This window comes from Dryobates pubescens, chromosome 4 (genome assembly GCF_014839835.1).
Source record: "Dryobates pubescens isolate bDryPub1 chromosome 4, bDryPub1.pri, whole genome shotgun sequence".
Lineage (NCBI taxonomy): Eukaryota > Metazoa > Chordata > Aves > Piciformes > Picidae > Dryobates > Dryobates pubescens.
This window is the reverse complement of record NC_071615.1, coordinates 39,396,291-39,422,340: the sequence shown is the minus strand read 5'-3', so window position 1 is coordinate 39,422,340 and position 26,050 is coordinate 39,396,291. Positions and strand designations below refer to the sequence as shown.

The 26,050-nt window shown below is 42.2% G+C and overlaps 2 protein-coding genes across 2 annotated transcripts; one reads left to right on the top strand and one right to left on the bottom strand.

Moving 5' to 3' along the window:
* Positions 1-1,468: 1,468 nt before the first annotated feature.
* On the top strand, positions 1,469-5,752 carry LOC104299900 (anterior gradient protein 2 homolog). Its single transcript, XM_054161153.1, has 6 exons — positions 1,469-1,615; positions 1,875-1,938; positions 2,013-2,065; positions 3,219-3,292; positions 3,653-3,716; positions 4,631-5,752. The coding sequence occupies exons 1-6, from the start codon at positions 1,486-1,488 to the stop codon at positions 4,720-4,722; spliced, it is 477 nt and encodes a 158-aa protein (XP_054017128.1). The 5' UTR covers positions 1,469-1,485; the 3' UTR covers positions 4,723-5,752.
* A 3,597-nt stretch (positions 5,753-9,349) lies between these two features.
* On the bottom strand, positions 9,350-22,815 carry TSPAN13 (tetraspanin 13). Its single transcript, XM_054161152.1, has 6 exons — positions 22,688-22,815; positions 14,644-14,811; positions 13,226-13,306; positions 12,263-12,376; positions 11,492-11,602; positions 9,350-10,381 (listed from the first exon to the last, which is right to left on the bottom strand). Exons 1-6 carry the CDS (start codon positions 22,748-22,750, stop codon positions 10,307-10,309), a joined length of 612 nt encoding a protein of 203 aa, XP_054017127.1. The 5' UTR covers positions 22,751-22,815; the 3' UTR covers positions 9,350-10,306.
* Between the last annotated feature and the right edge of the window lie 3,235 nt (positions 22,816-26,050).

Below are 26,050 nucleotides of genomic sequence, written 5' to 3'. Positions count from 1 at the left end.
ACCCTGAAAATCCACTGGGTTTAATTTAACTTTATGCAATTTTCTTCCTTGCCAGGGAGACTTTTCTTAGCGTTGAAAAGCAGTCTGCTGCAAAAATCATATTTTATGCCCAGTGACTTTTTGGGTGTTTGAGGTCTGCTGGTAGAGATCTAGGTCTATAGCAGCTAAGAGCACTGTACTACAAAGCTAAGGTCTCCTCCTGCAGTTCCTACCCAGAAAAAGTGTTTGTGTTTCCCTGCAGTTTCACTGCTTGAATTTTAAAGCTTTCAGCCTGTAGATATTTTTGCATGAATCTTTTGAATTTTCTGTGTTGTTTTTTGAACATGTTCAGTTTTTTTGCTGTACCTATTACACTGATGCCCTAGTTCTTAGGAGGAAATCTAATGAGGACACATATGGTCATGTTGCTAAAATCTTTTACCCCCTCAAAGAAGCATCCCAGCTGAGGAGATTCCCATCAGATATGTCTTGTCTCCCTCTACATGCTCCAGCGTTTAGCTCATGAGAAGTCTTCTGCTTTGGGGAGGGACTTTTTTACAAGGGTTTGTAGTAATAGGATGAGCAGCAATAGCTTTAAGCTGGAAGAAGGGAGCGTTAGACTGGATATTAGGAAGAAATGCTTTACACTGAGAGTGGTGAGACACTGCAACCTGTTGCCCAAGAATGTTTCAGATGCCCCCTCCCTGGAAGTGCTCATGGCCAGGTTGAACAGGGCCTTAAGCAACCTGGTCTAGGTGTCCCTGTCCATGGCAGTGGGGTTGGAACTAGATGGTCCTTAAGGTCCCTTCCAACCCAAACCATGATTCTACGACTTGTTCTGCTTAAACCAGCAAACTGCTTTTCAGTTCTTACTGTTCACAGCAACTCCTCCTCACTCTATGTATTATAGATTCTACTTGTTTTAAGGATTAGATGAGAAGAGGGAAGACACAATTGGACGTTTCAAGAACAGCATTAAGCTGTGCCTACACCAGCAGCTCACTATAAAACCTAGCTTAAATTTTTCACTTCTCATTTGAGTGGTTCCTGCTGCACAATGAAGGAAGCAAACTAATGTTTCAGTACCTGGTGCTGGGTTACTGTTAACAGTGGGAGACTGAGGTAGAAGTGTAAACACAGTAGGACCTGCAAGTACTTTTGAAATTGCCAAAACTGAGTTGTTTTTCTGAGCAAGTTCAATAAACATGGAGAGAAACTAACATGTAAGTGTGCATCCTAAAAGGACCACAAACCAACAGCATGAATAGAGCAGTAGAATGCAGCCAGGTCCATCACAGTACTTTGCTTAGCAAACTTCACGCTTCCTGGACATTCCCCCAAACCCTGGCCTTGCCTGGAGCAGCTTCTTTCAGCCCTGACTCACCCTGCTGCATACTTGTGACTTGACGTGCAGCTCTTTGTCCTTATCTGCTGTGTGCCTCAAGGCAAGCCCAGTGTGAGAAGCAGCACAACTTGAAGTTTCCCTCATCTGTCGCAGGAGCAGCCATGGAGAAGAGTTACATGTCCGTGTTCTTGCTGCTCATTGTGATCTCCTGTGCTCTGGCAAAGGATGCAGGCAAGAAGGAGACAAAGGAAACTGCGGCTAAGCCAAAACTGCCTCAGACACTCTCCAGAGGTAAACAAAGAAACAGAAAAACAAACAAAAACCCCAAACAAACCAATTTGTTTTAAGTGCAATCTGCTGAAGTTTTGACTCCTGTGCTCTTAATAGGTTAATTTCCCAGCAACTCCTTTTGCAAATACATTTTCTAGCATTTCCTAGCACCCCCTTCCCCTTTACTGTCAATTTAAAACCCTCTGGCAGTGTGGCTTCTCAAAGCCCTACTCCTGGTCACTATCCCTGCTTATAATGTGCCATTTGTCCTCCCCCACAGGCTGGGGAGACCAGCTCATCTGGACACAGACCTACGAGGAAGCCCTTTTCCGTGCCAAGCACAGGTACAGCACCATGCTCCACACCCCTGAGACCCCCTGCACCTCCCCAGCCCCTAACCAGGACTCTTCTTTTCCAGCAACAAACCCCTGATGATCATCCATCACCTGGAAGACTGCCCACACAGCCAAGGTAAGTCCTTTGCATTGAAAAAAATCAATCATCTGGTTTTCCATTTCTAAATGCTGCTTAAAAAGACAGTTTGCAGTTTGCCACCATCCTGCTTGCTGCTGGGCAAGCCTCAGGAAATCATAGAATCATAGAATGGTTTGGGTTGGAAAGGACCCCTAAAGGATCCAGTCCAACCCCCTCTGCAGTAAGCTGGACATCCTCAATTAGATCAGGCTGCCCAGAGGCCTGTCATGCCTCACCTTGAATATCTCCAGGGATGGGGCCTGAACCACGTCCTTGGGTGACCCATTCCGGTGTTCCACGACCCTCATGGTAAAATATGCGACCTTGCACAAGCATGGGGAGTCCTCTTCCAGCCACTGTGCCATGTATGTATTTTCCAATGTGCTCAGCAGGGGTTGCCCTGTGACAAACATCATTTTGGTTCATGTCACCATCAGCCAAAACCTATGGCAAGACCAGTAGTAGTAAAAAGTCAGAATTAACACAAAAAAGCCATGTAATGGTTGGATTAGATGGTCTTAAAGGTCGTTTCCAAACAAAGTAATTCCATGACTGTATTCGGCTCTCAGTATGATTGAGGCTGAATCAAGCCAGGGACTCAATCAAACCAGGCTGAAACTGTGCTCTTGTGGGATTTCTGGTAACTGGGACTGCCCTTTTCCCAGTGTTTCTGAATTTATCTGAAGGTCCTTCCTCCTGTAAGCCAATCCACACAGTAAGACCTTTGTGCTCATCCATAGCTCCAGTAACTCCAGAAGGATCTTTGTACAAGCATCAAAATCTTTCCATACCTTTCAGCCCGAAGTCCTACACACTGTATTGCCAGTGCCTTAAGAACCAGAGCCAGAAACTGCAATAGTGGAGTAGGCAGTTTGAAGGATCAAATGCTCAAATTCAAACTTGAGCAGACAAATTTGAGTGAGCTGCATCATCTGAAGGAAGGAAGGACATTTTTTACTCTTAGAATCACTCTTTACTGCAGAAGATAAATAAGCTGATCATCTTCCTGTGGAATGAAGTCTTCATTTGCTCTAATTGTAAACTGAAGATTCTCATTTTTGTTCTGTCATTTGGCTCAATTTTGTTTTTCAAGGACAGCATGTTTCAGGGGCATATTTCCTATTTACATTCCCATTTGTTTCCACTCTAGCCCTCAAGAAGGCCTTTGCTGAACATAAAGATATACAGAAACTGGCTGAAAAATTCATTCTCCTGAACCTTGTGGTAAGTTGTCCAGTTATATTTCATTAAAAGCAACAAAGTTCTACTTTTAGTTATGGCTTCTCTAGCTATAGTCAGTCAGATAGCTAGGGCTGGCTAGGAAAATGGCCAGAGCTGAAGCATAATATATTTAGGAACAAGTCTTTTTCATCTGTAGCTATCATAAACTCAAAATATGAAGGAATTTCAAGTTTAATAAGAACATGAGCTGTTATCATCAGTTTGCAGTTCCAGACGTTAAATGATTGCATCCCAGACAGCAAAGTGCATTATTTGAGCTGTATTTTGTAACAGAAAGTAAAAGGGGGGGAAGGGGGAATCACATGCCCTCTTTGACCAGGAACTCACTTTGTTTTCTTCAAGTATGAAACCACAGACAAGAATCTTGCTCCTGACGGCCAGTATGTCCCTCGGATTTTGTTTATAGGTGAGTTCAAGCACCAAAGCTGATCTCAGGCTGAAGTCCCTGCCACACCATGCATCTCAAATCCTCAGGTTTATTAATGGGATTTGATTCCATGAGAAATATAAAATTCCTAGTTGGTTTTGTTAGGTGAAGTTTCAAAGGAATCCCAGACAGGTCATTATCTTCACAGGTCCAGCATTCTTATCTCATGGATTCCATGAAAGATGGAATTCTTCCCATCACGTCATTGAAATAACATGGTATCAGTGTCACTGGAATGGGTAAACACTGGCTCAGCCTTGCTCATCCTCCTGTCTCTAGAAACACTGTAAACCTTTCTAGTCTCAGTTTGTAGCACTATCTTGGAAGCTGCAGGAACAGCAGTGACCCTCGATGCTCACTGGCTGATGTTCAGATCTCTGCACTCAGTTCTGTGTGCCACAAACTCCTCCAAAGCATTTGAATTCTGGAGACGTATTAGTGGTCACAAATACCCAGCTACTCCCTCCTCCAAAGCAGCACACTGAATACATGCATCATTAACAAATACCTTTATAAATCTATGGCACAATCACCATTTTCAACACAAGCAACTGTCATGTTATCTCTTCCTTTGTTATTTCTTTAATAACATTTGCAGCCTGAAAGCAGCCTCCGAGGTCATTCAGGTACAATAGAGTGGCACAGGGTGCAAGGCTGATAAACAGTGATCAACACTGATCAGAATTAAACCTATCCCCTTCTTAATAAACCCACAAAAACACTTAAAATTGAAATGTCAGTGACTGAGTCCAAGAATCACCTCTTTGTTATTAGAGGAAGCAGAAGCATCTTGCAGAAGCATTTAAGGAGCACGAAGAAAGACAGGAAGTTTTATTCCCTTCTGCTTGGGGTTAATCCTGTTCTCTGCAACTTCTCTCCTCCTTTTTCTTTAGATCCTTCCCTGACTGTGAGAGCAGATATTACTGGAAGATACTCAAACCGTCTCTATGCATATGAGCCCTCTGACATTTCACTGTGTAAGTAGGATGTCTGGGAAATAGTCTGATATGCTCTGAAAGCTGTCATGCTTTTCATACAAGGAGTAACACCAGGTATTACACACTCTCACAATCAGTACCTGCTGAAAGACAGTGAACTAGAATTAAACAGTATGCTAGCCTCAAACTCAGCGAGGTGAAGAGAATGATGCCAGAGCCCTAGAGCCTTAAGCATCCATCTGTTTTAAAGGACAGCATACATCAAGAGGAACTTGCATAATTCAGCAGCACTCACAGCAAGCACTGGTTGAGAACAAGCCCTGCCAGGCCAGGTCAGGAAACCCTCTGGGAGCAGGGAAGAGCTGTGAGCTACAGCCCTCACCACATCACTGCACAGCTCTCACTTCTGCCCTGTGAATGCCTGCGTTTGGATTAACAGATGTATGTTCTCACCAGCCAAAATTAAACAGATGACATTCACAAGTGCTTGGAAGAGCACAGTGCATCAGAATCCGAATAGCAGTAGGCATGTGAGGAAAAGCTTTAATGACATTTTCTCTCCAGTAGTTGGAGTTGCTGGCAAAGGAATTTGCAACCACAAAAAATAACATGTATGAATATTTCATTTCTAGTGTATTCAAACATGCAGAAAGCACTGAAGCTCCTGAAGACTGAGCTGTAAGGGGAAGAAGGAAGCCCTCGAGTACTACGATCCTCCGTCTCCTCTCCATTCATTGAAACTGGTGAAGAGACTATCTAGTGATATTTAGTGATGTGTAGTGCTGGTTTATATACATAAACAATACAGTTTTACATTAGCACTTTTGTACTGGACAGCATTTTGAAAAGCTGAAAGCTTTTACTGTAAGGCATGCAGAAGAATACTGTATGATCCAACTGTAAAAATGATTTTTTTAACAAATAAATCCATTTCCAGTGTTTACATACAAAACATTGGTGTGGTTTGGTTTGTTCCTTATTATCTACCACTATCAGAGTAACATTGCTGTGTTACTTGAGACCTCAGCTTCCAATTTCGCATCCAAGCACTTTAGAAGGAAATGGGCTGTTGTGGGTTAACCAGCAGCTGAGCTCCACACAGCAACTGCTTGATCCCCTTCAGAGGGATGGGAGAGAGAATGGGAAGGGTAAGAATGAAAAAATCCACGGGTTGAGATTAAAACATTTAATAGACAAAGCAAAAGCTGCACATGCAAACAAAGCAAAACAAGGGATCCATTCACTACTCCTCATCAGCCACCTCCAGGAAAGCAGGGCCCCAGTCACACCCAACAGTTACATGGGAAGACAAAGCACCATCACTCCATACACCCATGCTGCCCCTGCCCCCATCCTTCTTCCTTCAGCTTTACAGGGTGGGCCTGATGTCACATGGTATGCAGTGAAGGGTCAGCTGTCCTGGCTGTGTTCCCTCCTAACTTCTTGTGCAGCCTCAGCCTAATTGCTTGTGAGGTCCTCTGAGGAGCATGAAAGGCCTGGATTCCGTGTAAGCATCAGCAAGAATGAAAACACGCCTGTTATCAACACTCTTTGGGTCACAAATCCAAAGCACAGCACCATACAAGCGACTATGAAGAAAATTAACTCTACCCAGCCAAACCCAGTACAGGAAGGCAGCTTTTTATCTCCAGTTTCACCAGCTAGCTAAAGCTCTGTAGTGCTCAGCCGGCTTTACCTCCATTTTCTGTAGCACCAGCCTATGTGAAGCTGTTATCAGCCCTTTCTTTACAGTTTGATAACAAGATGTGCAAACCTTTAACAGGAAAGTGCTTGAGCCTGAAGGACAGGATTTTTTTGTGTGTGGAGAGGGGTTGCTTCTTTTTTAAAACTGGCTGCATCCTGAAGTGATCACCTAAATTACATTTTACTTTTTAAAATACACAACCTGTATTCCTTAAAAGACTCTTGTTTACATCAGGTTTCAGTAAAGCCTTGAGATGATCAATAGCAGTGATACTGTACTGAGTACAGGGATGGATTGGGGATTGCATTACAGCTTGTGATTGCTAATTTACAAGCCCCAAAGCAACAGGTCAGAACAAAAAGAAACTGCAGCTGAACACCATGGGAATACACATCACCTTAATACTTAAACCAAAAGGAGACTTTCCTCCCTCAAATATCTAACAGCTCAGCAGCAGCATCAGTGATAAAAACTTTTCTCAGGACTATACCTCCATTATCTTAGCTTTTTGGCAATGTCAGCCATTACTACCAGTACTAGCTGTTATGAGACCCACAAGAGAGGAATATGCCTGGGAGGCCAGGACAGGTAAGAGTAGCAATTTCTCAGCAAAATTAGAAGCATGGAACCTATCCTTTGGCAAGCTATGTGAACCCTACCAAACAGAAAATCTGAAATGGTACCTGGAAATGGCCCCAGACATGCAGCTGAGTACTCCCTCACAGCTCACCAAGACATTAACTGCAGTATCCAGAAGACAGCAGAAAAGAACGCAGTGGAGGCAGAAATGTTCTCTAGAATCAGCTGTCAGCCACAAAAAGTAAATGGTTACACCACTGAGCAGAGGGAGAGCCCAGAGGGAGGCTGGAGCAACTAGGACATAATTTCAGAAGTATATATGCTCAGCAGCTTAAAGTGCACATGATGAGATTTCCAGAAACGCATCAGCATTCAGACAACCTTTAAATTAGGGCTAGAAATAGTCATGCAAGCGAATAATTCCATCACCCTCCTATTCCCTTATCAGCTATAGGTTTTAAAGGTACATTTTCACAGTTACCAATTCAAGTTATGCAAGCTTTTTTGCCTTTTATTTTAATACTTCTTTTCATATGAAAGGAGGTAGAGGTTGTAGAGTGATACTAGCATGCTAGCTAAGATTTGGATTCACTTTCTTGCACAGATGCACAGCAGTTTTATTTTGTAACTCATTATTTTTATGGGATCAAAGTGTGGGGGTCTTGAAGGAAGTCAGGACAGAATTCTACATTTTTCAGCATAACAAGCTTGAAGAAAGCACTTCAACATAACTAAGATCAAAAGATATCTAATGACACATTAAGAATGCCCAAAGTTAAATCACACTTTGTTGATACTCATATATGAAACAGCCTCTGGAAAATAATGGTTACAATTAAAGTCTCATTCTCAAGCAAGGAGACACAAATTAAAATGCCTCTCTAGAAACCAGTCAAAAACATTTTATATGATCCAAATTTTCTCAAGAGGAAATATTGGTAAGAAATGCTCACACCTCAAAATAGTACATTTCATGTACACTGCGGTGTGAGTCAGACCTCTCCTGAGGGAGGCTGCTCTCTTCCCCTCAAAACCAAGGTCAGACTCTGTGGTTTATTGCCTCTCTTAGGTTATGAAAGTGAATATACGCCTCTGATGTGAATGTCAAGGGTTGTGTTCTGTTGTTTGGCTTGTTTTTTGAGTGTTTTGTTGTTGTTGTTTTGATTTGGTTTTAAAATCGGCCTTGAAGAGATAAAGTATTATTAATAGGATAGAAAAACTTAAATCGTATGATCCACTGATCTGTCTTTTGACTACTAAAATTCAGAGACTTGAGTTTCTCAAGCAGTAACATTTTCAGTACTTTCTCAGTGATGCACATTCACACTCCAATATTATCTACTATATTCATGAAACCTCATCTACCCAGAACTAAGCACGAAGAACAAATAGGGGGGAAAAATAAAAGTCAAATTTGAAGCAGCAATGTGGTATTATTTCAAGCTTCACACACCCTCTCCTGAAAGTCCCTCTTTTAATTTATTACAGTAATGTAGAAAATACAGAACCTATCTAGAATAGGAAAACTGACTGCTGCTAAAGACAGCCATAAGATGAGCACTGTCCTCTTGACAACGGCTGGTTAGTTGCTTACACAGGACCACACTTGGGGGAAAAAAAGCTGCATACATTTACTTTATACTTCAGTAATAGCCTGAAGGCTCTCAAGATGTTTCAGCACACGAGTAGGCTCTTAACAGTGAATGTACAAGTACATGCTTGAAGCAGACATCACTACTTCTCAACAGAGCAGCCATTCACAAACCAAACACCAGGAGATGGCGCTGACAGCAGATGTTGAACCAACTACACCTGGAGAGAAGCAAGTTCTTGACGTCCCTCTGCAGTCAGATTCAACTCTTATTGTCTCTTACTCCTCTTTAGGAGCACTGGGCAAATGGAAGTCTGAAAGTGGGTGTGTATTTCAACTTTTTGCCTCCTTTGCAGAAGGAAGGGAGACACCTCCCTAGTAAAGGGAGACTGTAGGAGAACCCACTTCTGTCTGCCCTCACTGTCTTTGTTTCATCCTTGCTCAGCTGCTGCATTCCTTGGCAGATGGCATTAATACTCCTCTTTTTCCTCCCGAGGAGCTGGCTTTAAGGCTACAGCAGCTGCCTACCAGAAGAAAGTGAAGGAAGAAAAAGTCCAGGGCAGGTCTGTAATTCAGTGTGATCAGAACCAAATGTAACAATTACATACCTTGGGTGGTTTAGATGTCTGATGTTCCAGGTGATGCATCAATCAAGCTGGAAGAGGGACTATACTTTCCTTCAGCTCAAACAATACTACATGGATAATGTACCATTCTAACTTTAATCCTTTTCTTTGAAAAAGCAAGCAAACAAACAAAAACTAAGCAAACTACTGGAAACCATCCCTTTTTACCCCCCTCCCCATCATTTTATCTCTCATGAACTGCATGACAGAAGAACATACACAGCCAAGTTATTGTAACAATGATTTTACACCATCTGAAAAATTAGCTGTACAACAATTTCCCAGACATCAAGTTTCTTACATTAAAGATTACAAAACACTACTGATTCTGAGGTTGTGCAAATACCAAACTTCATTCACTTGTCAAAGAAAAAAAAAAAGTTTCAAGTTAATCAGCTGCAGATTACATTCTTCTGGTTTTCTTCATTGTTCTCATAGTGAAGATATCCATTTAGAAGTCAAGAATTATTTTTATTCTCTAACAAAACTCTAAAGCTACCAGAAAGCCAAAACAAACAAACAAAGAAGGGGAGGGGTGAAGACTACAGTAGTCATGAACACATACTTATGTGCACTTTAAGTTTTACCTTAACAGGAAAGTGGGAGACCATTACAGGGACAAAAAGTTGACTGGAGTTCATCCTAAAACCTAATCAAATCATACAGTCCAACCATCCATTGTATGTTTTCATCATTTTAATGAGCAATCTTGTCAATTTTTGTAATCAATAGATACATCAGGAAACACTTTTGGGTGGGTTTTTTTGGGTTGAGTTTTTTTGTGGTGATTTTTTGTTGTTTGTTTTGTTTGAGAAGCCAGTAGTACTTATAAACCTCACTGTATAGAGTTCACCACACTGATTACCAAAGTCTTAGCAGAGTTATTTAAGCAGCTCAGAGGCAAAGCCTGACTCTGCCCAGCTACTGAATGGACCAGCCTACTTCAAGAAAGACACTCTCGGAGGAAAAGAATTGGGATGCTAAATAAGGAAAGTACAGATTGCTCTGGGAAATTTAAGTTTTCTTTTGGGTACACTGGTATTTATCTGCAATAGGGATTCCACAACTGTGAAGAACCAGTACTTTGAAGTAGAGGGTGCAGAGGGAAGATTCAGTCCTCTATAAACTTATCAAAGAAATGCACTGGGGTTTGCACGAGGATCCTTTTGGTTTCTGTATCTGTATGTCAGCCACACTCCCAGAATCTGAAAACAAAACCCAAAGATATTATTACTGGGAGAGCCTCCACCCCATCTTCCAAAAGATTTACAATATTTGTTTTAAACAAAATCCTGACAATGAACATCCAGTACCTGAGCTTAGGGTATTTTACTATTATTGCTAAAATTGCTCAACCACACACCAGCATTCTCAATGAGCAAATGGAACCCTCTCAGAAAAGAATTCACACCTAGCAACAGAGGGAAGGAAAAACACACAACACACAAAAAAGGGCCAAACTTCTGTCTTCAAGGTAAAATATTTTTTATAGCCATGTCTAGTACTGAATTATTCTTTCCCCTCCCCAAATGATAAATATTCAAACACCTGATTTTAGTGCAGTGATAAACAAATCCTCCAGATTATTTCATTTTACACTTACCATTTAACTCTAAGGCTATTTTTCTAGTATACTGTCAAATTCTGTCATTCTTTCCAACCACCACCTTCTCTCCCCCCACCAGCTTCACATTTTTAGTCAACAAATTGAGGGTAGAAGTCAGAGTGATTCTGTTCAAGCTGCTGTGTCCCTTCTGCTGCTGTAATACCTACAAACTTTCTGAAAAACTGCACTAAGCAGCAGGAGTATTTTCACATGCTCTGCTGTGGTGTTATGAGAGACCTGCTCTGAGGATTTTTATCCACTGATCAATAAAACAAGTGTATGTATAAACTGGACACTAAAGCACAAAGATCTTTCTAACCTGGTGTTCAAATACAGCTGACTCATCACGAAACTAGGTATCTTTACACTAGGGGAAGCACACAAAAAAAAATCCCCAAACCCCCAGACTTGGGAGAAGAATAGCTAGCTTCCTGCAAACTTAAAAGTTTACAGCACCACGTTTTCCTGTGGTATCTGGTTGTGGTTTGTAGCCTAAGTAACAAAGTTGCACTAACTCCCACAGTAAAGACAAGCTCTCCTTCGGCCAGGCTTAAGCTAGCTGATAGCTTGAGAAAATTTGACCTCATTATTTGACTCCTTTGATAGTACTGAGAATTCCTGTAATAAATACCCTAAAATTAATAGTTTCACAAAACCAAGCCTTAGAAGAAGGGAAAAAAAGCACTCAATTCTCTAACCTGCTACTCACCTCTGTGAAACTGAAGAAGAGTCCTATGCCTCCAACAAATCTCAGCACCATCCCAGAATATTCTTCTATTATTGGTGCACATGGTTGACACTGGTGACTTCTAAAACAATCCTGCAGCAGATACAGAGAATTTCACTCCATTTTCAAATGACACTTCACTGATTTTAAAAAAACAATCTAGTTAGCTCTATACATGACTGCCAGCCATGGAGAAAACTTTAGCATCTTTAAAAGACTCCAAAAAGCCAAGTATACAAATGGCAATGGAGTACAACCTTTGCAGGGTGCTGTGTGATTACAATTCCAGTAAGTAATCTAAAGAACTTAGTATCACTGTAACAACTACCTCACACTTTTCAAGAAAACAAAAAAGTCTGCTTTCTGCAGCTATGAAAACAGTTCACAGAATACATCTGCTTGGAAGAGACATCAAAGATTATCCAGCCCAACCCTTCACCCAGCACTGAAGAGTCGACACTAAACCATGTCCTTAAGAGCCAGGTCCACACGCTGCTTGAACACCCCCAGGGATGGTGACACCACCACTGCTCTGGGCAGACCATTCCAATGTTTGAGAACCCTTTCAGTGAAGAATTATTTCCTAATATCCAGCCTAAACCTCCCCTGGTGCAGCTTGTAACCATTTCCTCCAGCCCTGTTGCTTGTCACCCCTCCTCTCTCCAATCTCCCTTTAGGTAGTTGTAGATAGAGCTGTCCATATCTGAACAAACCAAGTGAAGCTGTAAGCTTTTTCATGATGGAAGAACTTACAGAGGAGCAGGTTTCATTTGGATTAAAAGCTCTGAATCCACAACAATTCAGGTTTCTTTCGATATCTGTTCTTGCACTGTTGGTGTTATTCCATCCCACCTCCAGAAGTTGACTCTAGAAGGAATAAGCAAATACACATTATATTACTTCAACAGCTTTGCATTTTATTGGAAACCAGTACACTGGGCCAAGATGAGAATTTCCTAACTAAAAGCCTCAGATCCTGAAGTCTAACAGAGTAATATATTAAAGTATGATTTAAATGTTCCAACAGAGTATGTGGCTAAAGAAATAGCAGCCCCTACCAGCAGCACATTCAGGGTTAAAATTAATTTCCTTCTTTCCTTTTTCCTAAGCCCATTAAGACTGCTGGTAAATGGGACATCCAACTGGTCTAACCATGACTGCTGACAAGTGCAGTTTCATGTAGGAAGGTGGTTATTTAGTCCCTGTACCCTTGCCTGATTCTTATTCTTCATACCCCACGGAAGCTGATTTTACTTTCACAGTTTAAGGGTTACCTCTGTTCCAAATGCAGTGGCAACCTTTTCCATTATGCAAGAACAAGTCAGCGGCTTTATCGCCTTTACATTATGATTACTGTAACATTTCATCAGCTAATCTGAAATTGCTGAACACATGATACAGTCAAGATAACATTCTGCTACATTTGTGACCAGAAACCTACACAGAAAGCTTAAAAAACACCAAAACAGACAGCTGAAAGTAATTTTAGAAGGTAGATGCATTTCTTGCTATCACAGCCAAGCACTGCCTAAGGTCTAGTCCTTATTTAAAAGGATAATGCTGACTTCCTTATACGCTCTCCCCATTTTGTGGAAGACTATGTAAGTGCTTTATATGGTACACACTTACTTTCATATCTATGAAAATAAGTGCATGTGTACTCTAAATTTATACTATTATAAAATAGATTACCTAAGAAGCCAGGAAATGTCTTACCTGCTGTTCCTTGTTTAGTGCCAAACAGGCGCAGGAGACAGAAAACTGGACAATAAAGACTAGCAAAAGAATAATCATGTACTAAAAATGGTAGTTAAGGATACACACTGAAATTGTGCTTTTATAACACATGTGCCTAATAGTATTCTTTAGTCCACTGGGTAACAATAAATTCTTTAAAACTGTAGAAGTATATTCTGACTGCATGTGGAAAAGATGACCTAAATAATGTCTCCAGAACTAAATCACCATATCTTATCTCCTTTTGGCTACTACTGTACATAGCTGGTGTCCCTTGGTTAAATGTTTCTTGCATAGCAAGACAACATGAGCATAAAAGTTAATAAAAGGAGCTTTGAGAGAGAAAAAACCACAGCCACTTTCTCCAGCTTTAGGGACTCACATTGTCATTCCAAGGTACTACCCATAAATAAAGCAATAAGTAAAATAATTCTCTCAGTATTGCATATCCTGAAAATTTCTTTCCTGCAAAGACACAGTCTTGTAATTAATTACAAATGGTAATTTTAGCCCAGATTAAAAAACAAACAAACCCCAAACAAAAACAAATAAAGGAGGAAAGCAAAAGAAAAGGTAAAACTCGTTCCTAGAACACAGCCTCACACACTTTTGGACTAATGCATCTGAAAACAGTATAAAACAAAAAGAACAAACTTTGATACTAAAGATCACACTTCAAAAGTTGGTCACTGACCTCACAACTTGGCTGCTGTGTTCAGAGGCAGGTATTTCTCTCACACGATTAAAGTGTTTGTAAAGTGGAAGTCGCCACTTATTCAAGGGCCCCAAACAGTAAAATAGGAATTTTATCTGATCATCCTCTTTTCTCCTCCAAACAGATCAATTTTGTTATGTAAGACAGCACCAAAGACTGCTTACACGCTGTCAGCAAGCATAAAGGGGCAGCAGAGCATACTGAGAAAGTCTGTCTGTTCCCAAGTAAAGATTAGGTATGAAAAGAAAGTGCTTCCTGACAGCCTGTATTACCCACACTGCCTTCCCCTGCCAGCTACAGCCAGCTTGATATCTGGAAGTATCAGCTTTCCCTGTCGTTAAACATTAATAGTTCACATACTCTAGCTTGGTGCAGGACTGAGCTCACAGTAAGAGGAACCTATGATAGAGTGACCCACCATAAAAAGCTCTCAAAAAAACAAAAAATTTAAGTATTGTGATTGTTAAAAATTGTTTGTCTTCAGAGCAAAAACAAGGAAGAAAAAGGAAGCTGGAATAAAAGTTAAACAGGAAGGAAGCTTAACTTAGAATGCACTTGACCAAAATCAGACCGGGAATTTCTGTTCTTTTTCTGAAGCACCTCCCACGTTAGTATCAGCTGACAGAGCAGGTTGTTTACATGGCTTGAACTAAACTGCAATCCATGTAATGAATCAGGATACAAAGAACAGCAATACTTGATGATGTTTCACTGCACCAATCAATCCGACTAAGGCAATAATGAAGAGGAAGATTCCCACTGCGATGACCACTCCAACAACTCTGAAACTAGAGATCAGGCCGAAGCCGATTCCCCATGCTGCAATTCCAATCAGCAGCAGGCTGACCAGCTGGAGGGAAGAGAAAACAAAGTTAGTCTGCATATTAATAGAGTTAGCTAAATCCCCACACATATACATTATTTAAAGTTATTAGCAAGGTACATTTTTTCTTCCCAGTGTAAAGAGAAGCACAACACCGAACAAACCAATCCTCCTCTTCACTGCAGAGGTAACTTCGTTTCCAGACGTTTCAAGGCACACATATTCTTCAACCCTGTTAACGGGGAGCTGTTACAACTGAATCTACCTGCAAGTCAAGCCATGTTGCATTCTCTGTGATACTGAAATGTAGATTATAACAGAATTGACAAGCTAAAAATCATTGCCCTTAATTCACAGAATGGAAACAGAATGAAATTTCCAGATCTTTTATGAAACAGGCAGTGCATTTAAAGAAAATAGGATATATAGCCCCACAGCTCTGAACAGGTTAAAAAATGCCCTTTGCTGAAACTTACTGTCATGAGGAATACAGTAGTAATAAATCATTAGAGAAACTCCTACATAGCTGATGATGTAAGCCAAGCGTTAACAAGGTCACATAAAAACACTTTTAGATCTGTTTGTTGAGGATTTCATGTAGCAAAATATTAAAAAGGTGTCCTGTCTCTGCTGCATGTTTCTCCAAGAAAACAGGACTGACTTCACCATACAGCTATTTCAATACCCAAAACACTCTTATGCTGTTTCCTTCCTTTTAAAGATGGTATTCAGGGAAGGCAGGCAGAATCTGTGCCTGGGATTGACTGTTTACAAGGGCAGGAAGCTCCAGCCTTTCCTGTTTCCATGCCAAAAACACAGAACAACAACAAAAAAAAATCTCAGCATGAAAAGCTGCAGAGAAAGCTGTAATGAGGTACAACAGGAGGGAAGCAGCAGACAAAGCCAACTCAGATGTCCAGTACATAATATCCAACATCCTAGTCCGAATCAGTTAGACCTACAGGTAACATATTTAACACAGATTGTAATGGTTGATAACACCAATTCAACCTCCAAGTTTTAGCTTACCAAAACCCTGACCTCACCAAAACATACCCAGAATTTCTAATTGCTTGATCAATCTACCAGAAATCCGTGAAATCACAGCCCAGTTTGTAGTGATTAGGACTTACCTGCTTACCCCACAATACTCTCATTAGCAAGCTGAGAAGGCATGAGTTGGAGAATTGGCCTGTTCTGACTGAATGGCAACATGCTGGAGTGCTGAGCTTAAAGGGTAGCCATCAATGGTTCAGCATCTATCTGGTAGCAGGAAGGAGCACCACAAAGGCGGATGCTGGGGCCACTAACATACAATACCTTCATCAACAACTTGAGTAATAAGACAGGATGAATTCTCAGAAAATTTGTGAATGATACCACATAAGGAAAAGCAACTGACTATCCAAATAGAGATTCAGCTCAAAGGGACGGTGATAAACTTGAGCAATAAGCCAACAGAAACAGTGCAAAATTCTGCTCCTGGGGTTCTACAGTGCACTCTGGCAACAGACTGGTTTAACAACAGTCTTACCAAGATAGACCTGGGGAGCACACTGGTTGTCAAGTAGAATAGGAGCCAAGAGAGTGCTCTCATTGCAAACAGGAAAAGCCAAGAAGAGAGCAATCAAACAAAACTCAATGCTGGTGAGACTGTAGCTCAAATACTGTGTCCTATTTCAAGTCCTCCAGGTTGAAAAGGAATTTGAGAACCTGGAAAGAGTCAAAAACATGGCCTGGAGCCTTGAAGATGATGTTTGAAAAGGGAGTGATGGGAGGCGAGTTTGTTTTGTTTAACAAAGAAGCAAGCTATGGATAATCTAACAGCAACTAAAGGTGAGGGTGCCTTACAACAATGAAGGCAAACACTTGTCATTATTAACCAACCACAAACAAGAGGCAACAACAAATAATGGCTTGGGAGGTTCAGCTTGGAGTGGTAGTTTGATACTGTGTTCAACAGAAATTACAGTCTTTCTTCTCAGAGGTTTTCCAGGCTCAGCAGACAAAGCCACAGCTAGCAAATCCTGCTCTGAGCCGGAACCTGGCCAGGTGAGCCCCTGAAGTCCATTCCAACCTCTACTTGCACACACCACAGCCAACTCCTCCACCATGGAAATTTTGCTGCTCTCCACACCATAAACCAATAAGGAACAGATTTAGCACTTGGCAAGGATTCTTCTCTACCCCTTAGCTCATTAAATCAAGAATACCACCAGCTCCCAAACCCCGTATCAACAACACACCTTCTTACAAGCAATGAACAGTTTTCGGGAGTACTTGAACATAAAAAAATAAGTGCAAGCTTTGTTCTGAGAAGTGTTTTAAAAGCTTCTCTTCACTTAAGACATGTTGACATAGAAGGCCAAAAGGCATTGAGCATAAAAGAATTTATTACCATCTCAGTCGAGCTATTTGCCTCACAGAGGGATACTACAAGCACACACTGTCCACAAACCAGAACAGCAACAGAGACATGGGGTACGTGTGTGTGGGGAGATAGGACAGCTAGCATTATCAATTTAATATCCTCACAGACTAAATACTGCCTTCTCCATCAATACAAACCCAAGCAACCTTATTTAAAAAGCACACATGCAAACACAGGCTTGGCATAATCCACTATATAAAATAATCTACTTGAAATTAAGTAAATGCTGCCCTGGAACAAGCCTATGGGCAGCACAATTCCTAAGTGAAGAGCAGTCATTCTCACTATGAGATCCCAGACCTTTCTCTACAGAGCCAAAATCCCCAACAAAACCAAACAACACCAACCAGCCAACCCACCCACCCAAAACAACCCCAAACACGCACCCCAAACAACAACAACAAAACCCAAGCATATTACCAACAGACAAACTGTTATTTCCAATGTCAGCACCTCTGGAGAAAACATTTTAGGAACTGCAAGTTCAAGATCAGTGGAATGCATCAGATTTCACTTTAACTGACTCCCTTTTTATATACATATATAAAATGATGTTGTTGGTTGTTTTTTACACACACACACATATCTGCAAATCAGAGTGACGTTTCAGAAATAATCACACTTCTAGGCAGAGAAAAGTTTGTCACAGAAGTAAAGTCATCACAAGCTTGTTTGTCCTGCTCTCCAGTTAACTTCCTAGAATGATTAAAGCATTAGCCTTTACTGTACTTGGGAGCTGTTTCCCCTTACTGCTGCATAAAATACGACTTCAGAAGCAACAAAAATACCAAAACAACAAAGACACAAAGCCCCATCAACCTTGTAGTTTGCTCTATCCTTTAAATTCAAGTTGTTCTGTGCATATAGCTGCTCATTACTCTCACTCCTGTACTGGAGAAATGTATTTCTCTTCACACTTACCCCTTGTGTACTGATCCACAGGCTGCTGGTCTACATTACAAAAAGAAACCAAAGCACCAACAAATTATTTTTCTAGACAGCACCAGTGAGAAACAACTCAAGTATCAAACCCAATTCCTCCTTCATTCAACAGCAAGCCACAAGCAAATCAGCTGTTTTGACTAACTAGCAACTTTTCAGCATTTCATTTAGCTTGGACTGCTCACTAGGAAGGAAGTCATATGCAGAACTTCATGTTCCCACTGTTTTCTTGCAGCCTCAGCTGAAAAAGGAGTTATAAAGAACTGCACTTCAGAATTTAAATATCAAGAAATACAGCCTCATCGTTCCTGAGTAGAGACTATACAGCATTTCCAGGAGTATCAGCAAAGGAAACATTCACAGAATGGCTGTCAGGCTGGATATGCAACGGGAACTAAAACCAGAGAGGGTACACACACGATGAAGCATCCTCTCCACATAATTTCATACCCCACTTTAAGGGGCCTTAATTTTTTAAGCCTTGAATGGTATATATTTTGAAATTAGAGATTTTTACCACCCTCCTTTTCAACTTGGCCAACCTCTTCTGCACAGCCATAGAGAACCTAGAATACAATCCTTCTGGTTCCCTGCACTTCATCTGAAAACACCACCTTAAGCAATAGGCTGTACGCAGTGCTGCATCTTTAGCGAGGTAAGACTAAGCTAAATTGATTTCCATCACAGCAGCAAGCTAACCGACCTGTAAGCAGGCTTCATCTCCTTACAGCACTTCTTCAGCTTTACTGAAAGCAAAGGGCATTACATTAAGTACATTACATTTACAGTAAATAAAGCTCTGGGCATCTCCAAAGGAGATCGGAAATCGGAATCTTCTACCTTTAGATGAGTTATTTAAGTGAGAGGCAAACCATAGCCTGGTTACTGAACAGCCTTGAGACACATGATGTGGAACAAGCAATGTTAAGTGAAAGGCAGCATTCCTGTCCCTTATAATGACAGACAGTTCTTTCAGTATTACATCCTAGTTCAGAATTCTTCACATTAGCTGTTGGTTTTGAACATGTTACAAGCTTCTTTCATGTTAAAATGGCTGTGAGATTTGACCCATTTGATCCTCCTTGATTTTTGAAATGCAAGCTTTCTGCTGTGTAGCAGAAACAACTTCTGAAAGGTTTGCTTTTGCTTCCTCACTTTTTTCATTGTTTAAGAAGCGAAACACTTTCAAGAAGCTTGGTGACCCCAGAGATCTTTCTTCCATGCATATCTCACTCAAAAACAGCATCAGAAAAAAAACACTACTAATGATTTAAGCTACAACTCTACTAAAGGGCATTCAAAGGGCTGGTTCTATCACAGGGGTTTTACTTTAAATCCAATGGCCACTCTAGTTGTAAGAAAAACTGAAAGCCTGCTTATCAAAACAAAGGAAACATGTTTACATACTGACCTTTCCATGCTGACAACAAACAGATCATGTCTGCTGCTGCAGCAATAATTGAGTAGCTGCTTGGGTGACAAAACCAGCACACACCATCCAAATGAACTGACTGGGGTTTTTTTAATCTAATCTTGTGGTCTGGCTACCACTTCATTCTTTTATCACTAGCTAGGACTTAAGAATTTCCCTTTCCTTTCTGGGACTCTGATTTGAAGTAAGATATCAACTGTTCACACCTCAACATGACTCAAAACTTCCTTGGAAGGAACACCATCTACCTAAGGAAATCCTTGTCTGGTTAAAGAGAGCAAATATGACTGGAGACAGCATCTAAGGTTCTCTTACATGGAAGATTAGAAGCCTTGAATTACATACACCTCTTTGAATTTGGCTGAGTTCTGTGGACAGGCATTTTAAACAGTTTGTATGGGTTTGCCATTCGATTGGAAATGTAAACATGATTGAATAAATAAAGACAAGATTGGTCAGATATCCAAACCCAGCATTTTAAAGGTTTTGTATGCCAGCAGTTCTTCCATGTATGACTTTATTCCAGCAATACATGTCACTATATACACACTGAATCAACAGTCTCAATTATTTTTCTCTACTCTTCCAATACCCATATGGAAGCATACTGGAGTCAGCAATAATCAGCACAGATGCTAGAATTACTCACATAAACCAAATTTTAAAATAGAACCATGGCCCAAGGACATTAACTTAGTCCAGACAAGCACCCAAAGTCATCAGCAAAGTACCCCCTGCTAAGAACGATAAGCAAGCAACTCTGGTTTCTTGCCCCAAACCAGTAACTGATTTCCTACTGCCAGGGCACATATTATTCTTGGTACACTAGTGCAAAAAGTAAAACAAGACAGCATTTAAAAAAAAAAAAAAAATCAAGCGCCAATATCCTATTCTAGAAGTGTTTAAAAAAAACAAACAAACCCAAAACCCCAGAATATGAACTGTCACCTCCAATAGACAGTTCTGAGGGTTAATTCATTCCAAGTGTGTGATAGACACATCAATGCCAGCTGGAAAAACATTTAAGAGGTGTTACTTATTTGACCTTGTATCTCTTCTTACACCCTTCCCATCAATTAGTACTGTGAATTAACATTGTTTTAAAAGATGATGATGAAGTACTTCCTCTAATGTCCTTTTTCTTCCAGATGGGTAAAAAAAGGAAAAAGAAAAAGTCAGTCATGCATTGTGCTACTGCAATCCAAGTCTTGCCCTGTCAGGTTTCTGTCCAAGCAAGGAACTGAGGAATCTACACATTTGGCTAGATTGGTTGATCTAATGCTATTGCTGAAAATCAGAATTTAAAAGCATTAGTCTTGTAACTTGCCTACAACTAATAAGCAACACAAGCAGTAACAACTGGATATTCCAATTAGTATAATTCAAAGAAATCATTCCTTCCCTTCAGCACAAGGCTGTAATCTGTATAGGTCAGATGAAATACCAAAGTGACACCCAGGAAGTAAATTCTACTCAAGGAGACATCAGAGGAAGGTTAAGGTCATAGGTGCATCATACAGGTATCACAAGCAGAACTACAAAGGTTCCAAAGATCAACCCACCCTTGCTGAGGTCAAATACTCCTAATAGACATACCAGGCCCCTTACACCTTGTTGCTGTGTGGCTGCAGTACAAGTGACGTCTTCAGCAAAAACACCTGCTGTCCATGACATCAAAATGAGGTTTGTACACGTTATGTTACATACAGATTTCTCTCACTTTTCTTTCATTCAAGAAATAATAGCAACAACAACCAGAAGTCCTGCATTAACCTCTGCTTTACTAACAAGAGAAAGCAGGATGGAACAGTTCCTCTACTGCACAGCCTCTCCTATATTAAAGGTTTCCATTCAAGAACAAGGATCAGCTCGTACACCAAAGAACATACTAACAATCAACTCTGGCTTCAGCACAGGCACTTCTACAACCATTTATGTTGCATCCTGGTGATCAACATCAGGTCAAGTAACCTCCAGCTAGAAGAACCTTTTGTTCTGATGAATAGCGTTAGACATGTTTGTTCCCCGGTCTTGCCTTAAGTGGAGAGCAGGCAGTCCTTTCAGAAAAGCACTAATACAACTGCCTGTGCGCACTGGCTGACCCCAATTTCAGTCTGTCCAAAGACAGCCCCAACCATGGTCGTTAACACAAAACATTAGAGGACACAGTATCTCACAGCGCTGTGAGAGGAAGCCATTACGTGCCTGCTTCTTGCTATTTCTGTGCCACTTCAACATAGATAATGTGAAGAAAACCCCACAGCTATGCCACAAGTGGCAATTTTATTGTTCTGTCCTACAACTTGCCCAAATAAAAGCATGCACCTGCCTGGACTCCACAGTAAGTCGGCTATTTCGGTTTGGCACGCTATTTTGTTTTTCCCACCTCACACATGTTCCCACGACCCTGAAGCAGCAAGACTTTGTAACTCGCTAGTCCATCCTAGAGAAGAGCAGGGAAATCTGCTCTTCAGGGCGACCGAGCGTCTCTCCAGCGCACCCCCCGACTTTCCTTGAGTGCTGCGATCTCATCGGGTCCCGTAGGACCCAATACACCGGCACGGCACTCGTGTGTCACTGAACAGCTCTTATTCCGGAGCTGCTCCTCGGTTGAGGAATAACAAAATAAACCCTTCTCGTTCACGTGGGGGCTGGGGCTGCGACCTTTCCGAACACGCAAAAGGGGCACCTGCGGGCCGAGCTTACCCTCACCACTGCCCCTTCCCAGCCCGGCGGCAGCGGCACAGGAGAGGAAACATCTCCCGGTGGCCCCGCGGGCGAGCAGCGTTAGCTGTGCCACCCGCTGCCGAACCGCCCTGGATTTTGATCCTAGGGAGCCACGTCCCCGCGGTGACAAAGCTTAGCCTGACCGGTGCCACCTTCCCCACCCAGCCACAGGCCGCGACCGAGCGGCCGCCCCAGCGACTAATTCCCCGGGCCCTCAAGCAGCAGTCTGCCAAGAGAAGGCCGCCTCAGGCCGGAGCGAGACCCGCCACCTCCCCTCCTCGTCCGGCGGCGGACCCCGCAGATCGAGGAACACCAAAGCAAGGCGGCCCAGACCCTCCCCCCTACCTCCCCTTTGGCCGACAGCCACACACCGTGTACAGCAGGTTGAGGGCGCAGAGACAATTCTTGGAGCAGGCAAAGCCCCCGCACACCATCGCGACACAGCTGCCACCGCCGCCGCCTAACCGCTTAGCAGGAGGCCGCCGCTCCGCCCCCCGCAGTCCGCCAGCGAGAGGGCGCGGCCGCAGCAGGTGAGCGGCGCTCGCTACAGCCGCTGATTGGCCGCTCCGGGGCGCAAAGGTAAAAATATGCAAATGAGAAAGCGCAGAGGGGTTTGGGAGGGCTGGCAGCCGCTCTGCCCGCCGGCCTCTGGCGCCCATCGGCGGCGGACATCGGCGGCGGACATCGGCGGCTGTGCGTTACCCCCCGCCTCTTGGCAGTGCTCGATTGGGGCAGGGGGTGTTGGCCTTGCCCCCCTTTCTTCCAGTCTATTGTTACGCAGGTCGGTGAGGCCTCACTCACCCCTCAGGCTGCGGAATGCGGTCAGCCTGCTGGGCACTGCCCGCTGCCCTGCCCGGGCCAGGACACCGGCCACCACGCTCCGGCTGTGGGCTCACCTGCTCCAGGGCCACATCCACAGGTGCTGGAGGCAGCCGAGGGGCGGCTCTTGGCTGTGTGCTCTGATGAGCTGGGAAAGGGGAAACTTACTAGGGCCTTATATAGGGATAGCTGGAGGAGATTTGGTATCTCCTCGGCCATTTTCTTGTTTAGGGCACAAGGCGTTCCTCCTAGTTCCTGCTATGATGGTATTGTCTATAATCGGTGTCCAAATCCCCTGTGTAACCGAACAGAAACATACAAGGTTTTACTTTGCAAAGGCATTAAATTTTTCTAGAGTATTATTAGAGTTTTACCAGCTATTCATCCATATATTTACTTCTCAGGCTTTTTGTTGTCATGTTTTCACTGCATCTTGTTACATACTTCTGTCTGATTATTTCCTTAGTTTGGGGGTTAAATATTTGTACTTAGAGGTAGTGAAACAAAATCTTTCATCTCTCAATAATTTCCTACTAGTCAGTACTAGGTTTCTGTTGCTGTTTTTAATTGTCTTGATAGGTGTTGCCATGGGCTGGACTCTGCTGTATGATACGTTATAATAAATGCACCAGATCTAACAACTGCCAGCTCCTTCAGCATGTACACGTGTTGCAGGGTTAGTGTCCTAGATGCTTACCTTTTGCTGGGCTTCACTGAGAGATACAGAGGCGAGTTCCTAAGGGTACATAGCACGGTAGTTTTCCTTCAGTAGGGTTTGGTGCCAGAGAAGTGATGGTCAGTAAGCAGAGGAAGCCGCATCTACGTTCTGATGCGTTCACAACAATTCTCAATAGGAACTTGTCATCAAAACAATTTAAGAAGGAAATGCTGAAAGTGTTTTGTTTTATGTAATTTGGCTGGCTGCCAGCTGCTATGGGAAGCCACGGCAGGCTAATAATCCTCGCCAGCAGTGCGACAGAAAGGGACTGAACAGCAGCAGGCTTTATCTTTCCTAGTCTGTCACTCAGATACTTTATTTTTTTTTAAACTTTTTTTTTTTCTATGCTCTTTGATATTTTGCCAGAGTTCTGCAAGTAAATATAATATGCTTTGCTTTTTTTTTCCCTCCTGTTTTGTTTTGTTTTGTTGTTTACTGGTGTATACCTACCTTTCGGCTGCTAGCCGGGCAACAAATTAAAATTCGCCAGTATTTGTGACCACAAATTAAAGCTGAATGCTCAACAGCTGCTGAAGCTTCCACTTTGTTTCTAAACTTCACAGATGTAGGCTGTGTTGCTTTGTGAGGCAACAGGATGAGTGAAAAATCTGCTGTGGTTTTTTTTTCCCCCTGCTAATTAAACTGATGATTGTTGTGGCTAATTTGGTATATTGGGAATGCAGATTTACTGACTGGAGCTATTGCCTTTACTGGACATCTCTTGGGCAGAAGTCTGGCAGAGCGTAAGCCCAGTATAAGGTCACTTTCTTCGGCACAGTTTCACTAGCTGTATTTAATTTTGTTGTAAAGACTGGTTTCAGAAACTGACTGATACCTGCTCTGCAGGAGAGAGTATTTTGAGTGTATGCACTTCCCTGAACACAAGAAACCACCAGCATATCAAATGTTTTTGTTGGATTTTGTTACAAATACATCTAAAGTTACTGTACCCTTGTTCCCTTGGCTATAGTGCTGAATTATTAATATTATCATCGGTTTGCTGCCTTAATATAAGATCTGTTTCTCCATATTAATTATTAAAGGCTATACCTCCACTTTCTTAATTAATGCTGGTGTTTCTCATTAAGAGATCACAGCCTTTTGTGAGCAGGAAGTACCTATTATAGGTTTACTTCTTCAGGTAGGCATCTAACCATCTCTAATGCAATTTGCTTTGTACCAACTTCTGACCATAAGCTCTGGGGCTTATGCCAGCTGTGATGAATGTTACTGGGGGTCTAGTTCTCCCACCCCTGCGTTCCCCCTTCACCCCTTCCTCATGGTTCTGTTCACAAGAGATATTGGTATAATATGGTTTGGATTTAGAGTAATGATTTTGCTGTTACAGCATTCAGCTGCCCAGGCTGCTGTAATTTCTGGTAGTGGTCAGGTGAATATCTGTGCTCCTATTCCATACTGGGCTGCAGAATGTAGCTTGTGTTCTGGTTAGAACTAAATTGGTGTCATTTAAAAAAAATCAATAATTACAAATTTTTAACTATAAAGAGACTCTCTTGCAGTTGGAGAGAAATCTTTCCTTCTCTGTAGGGAAAGCATAGTGTTCATTTGTTGGTTTGGGTCGAGGTTTTTTAAGATTACTTAAATAGCTGGTCCAAGTGAGGATCTCACATGTTTGTCTGCTTACCCTTTGTCTCTCTAGGGCACAAATCCTGCACTCCCATCTGTTGCATGAATCCAGAGCTGCCAGACATAACCGAGAGCAGAACATGCCTTTTCCTTTTCTTCCCTCACGTTTTCCGATGATTTTTTCCCGCTTCCTTGCACAGTCTTTGTTCTGCCTTTCAATGGCACTGCTGACAACGGGAGGAGCTATGAACAGTGTGAATTAGTTGTTCTTTCATGGGAAACTGTGACAGGGGGAGAGTACAGTGGGCACTTGTAATGCTGCTGACGTGCACCGGCAGACAGTACAAACGTGTACAGGGAAACCCTCCTGCAAGGAGAGCGGGGGAGAGAAAACTCAAGAGTTACTGGGGCTTGACGCTGACATATTTCTTGCTAGTTAGAAGAGCTTCAAATTGGAGACATTTGGGTAGATTACTCTTCATTTTCCTGTTAAAATCACAGTAGCTGAGCTGTTTTCAGGAGGTTTTCTGCATGGGGCCTTCTGCTGCAACACTCTGAATGCAAACTCGGCTTGCAGGCATAGCTCTTCTCTTTGTGATCCCACATTATT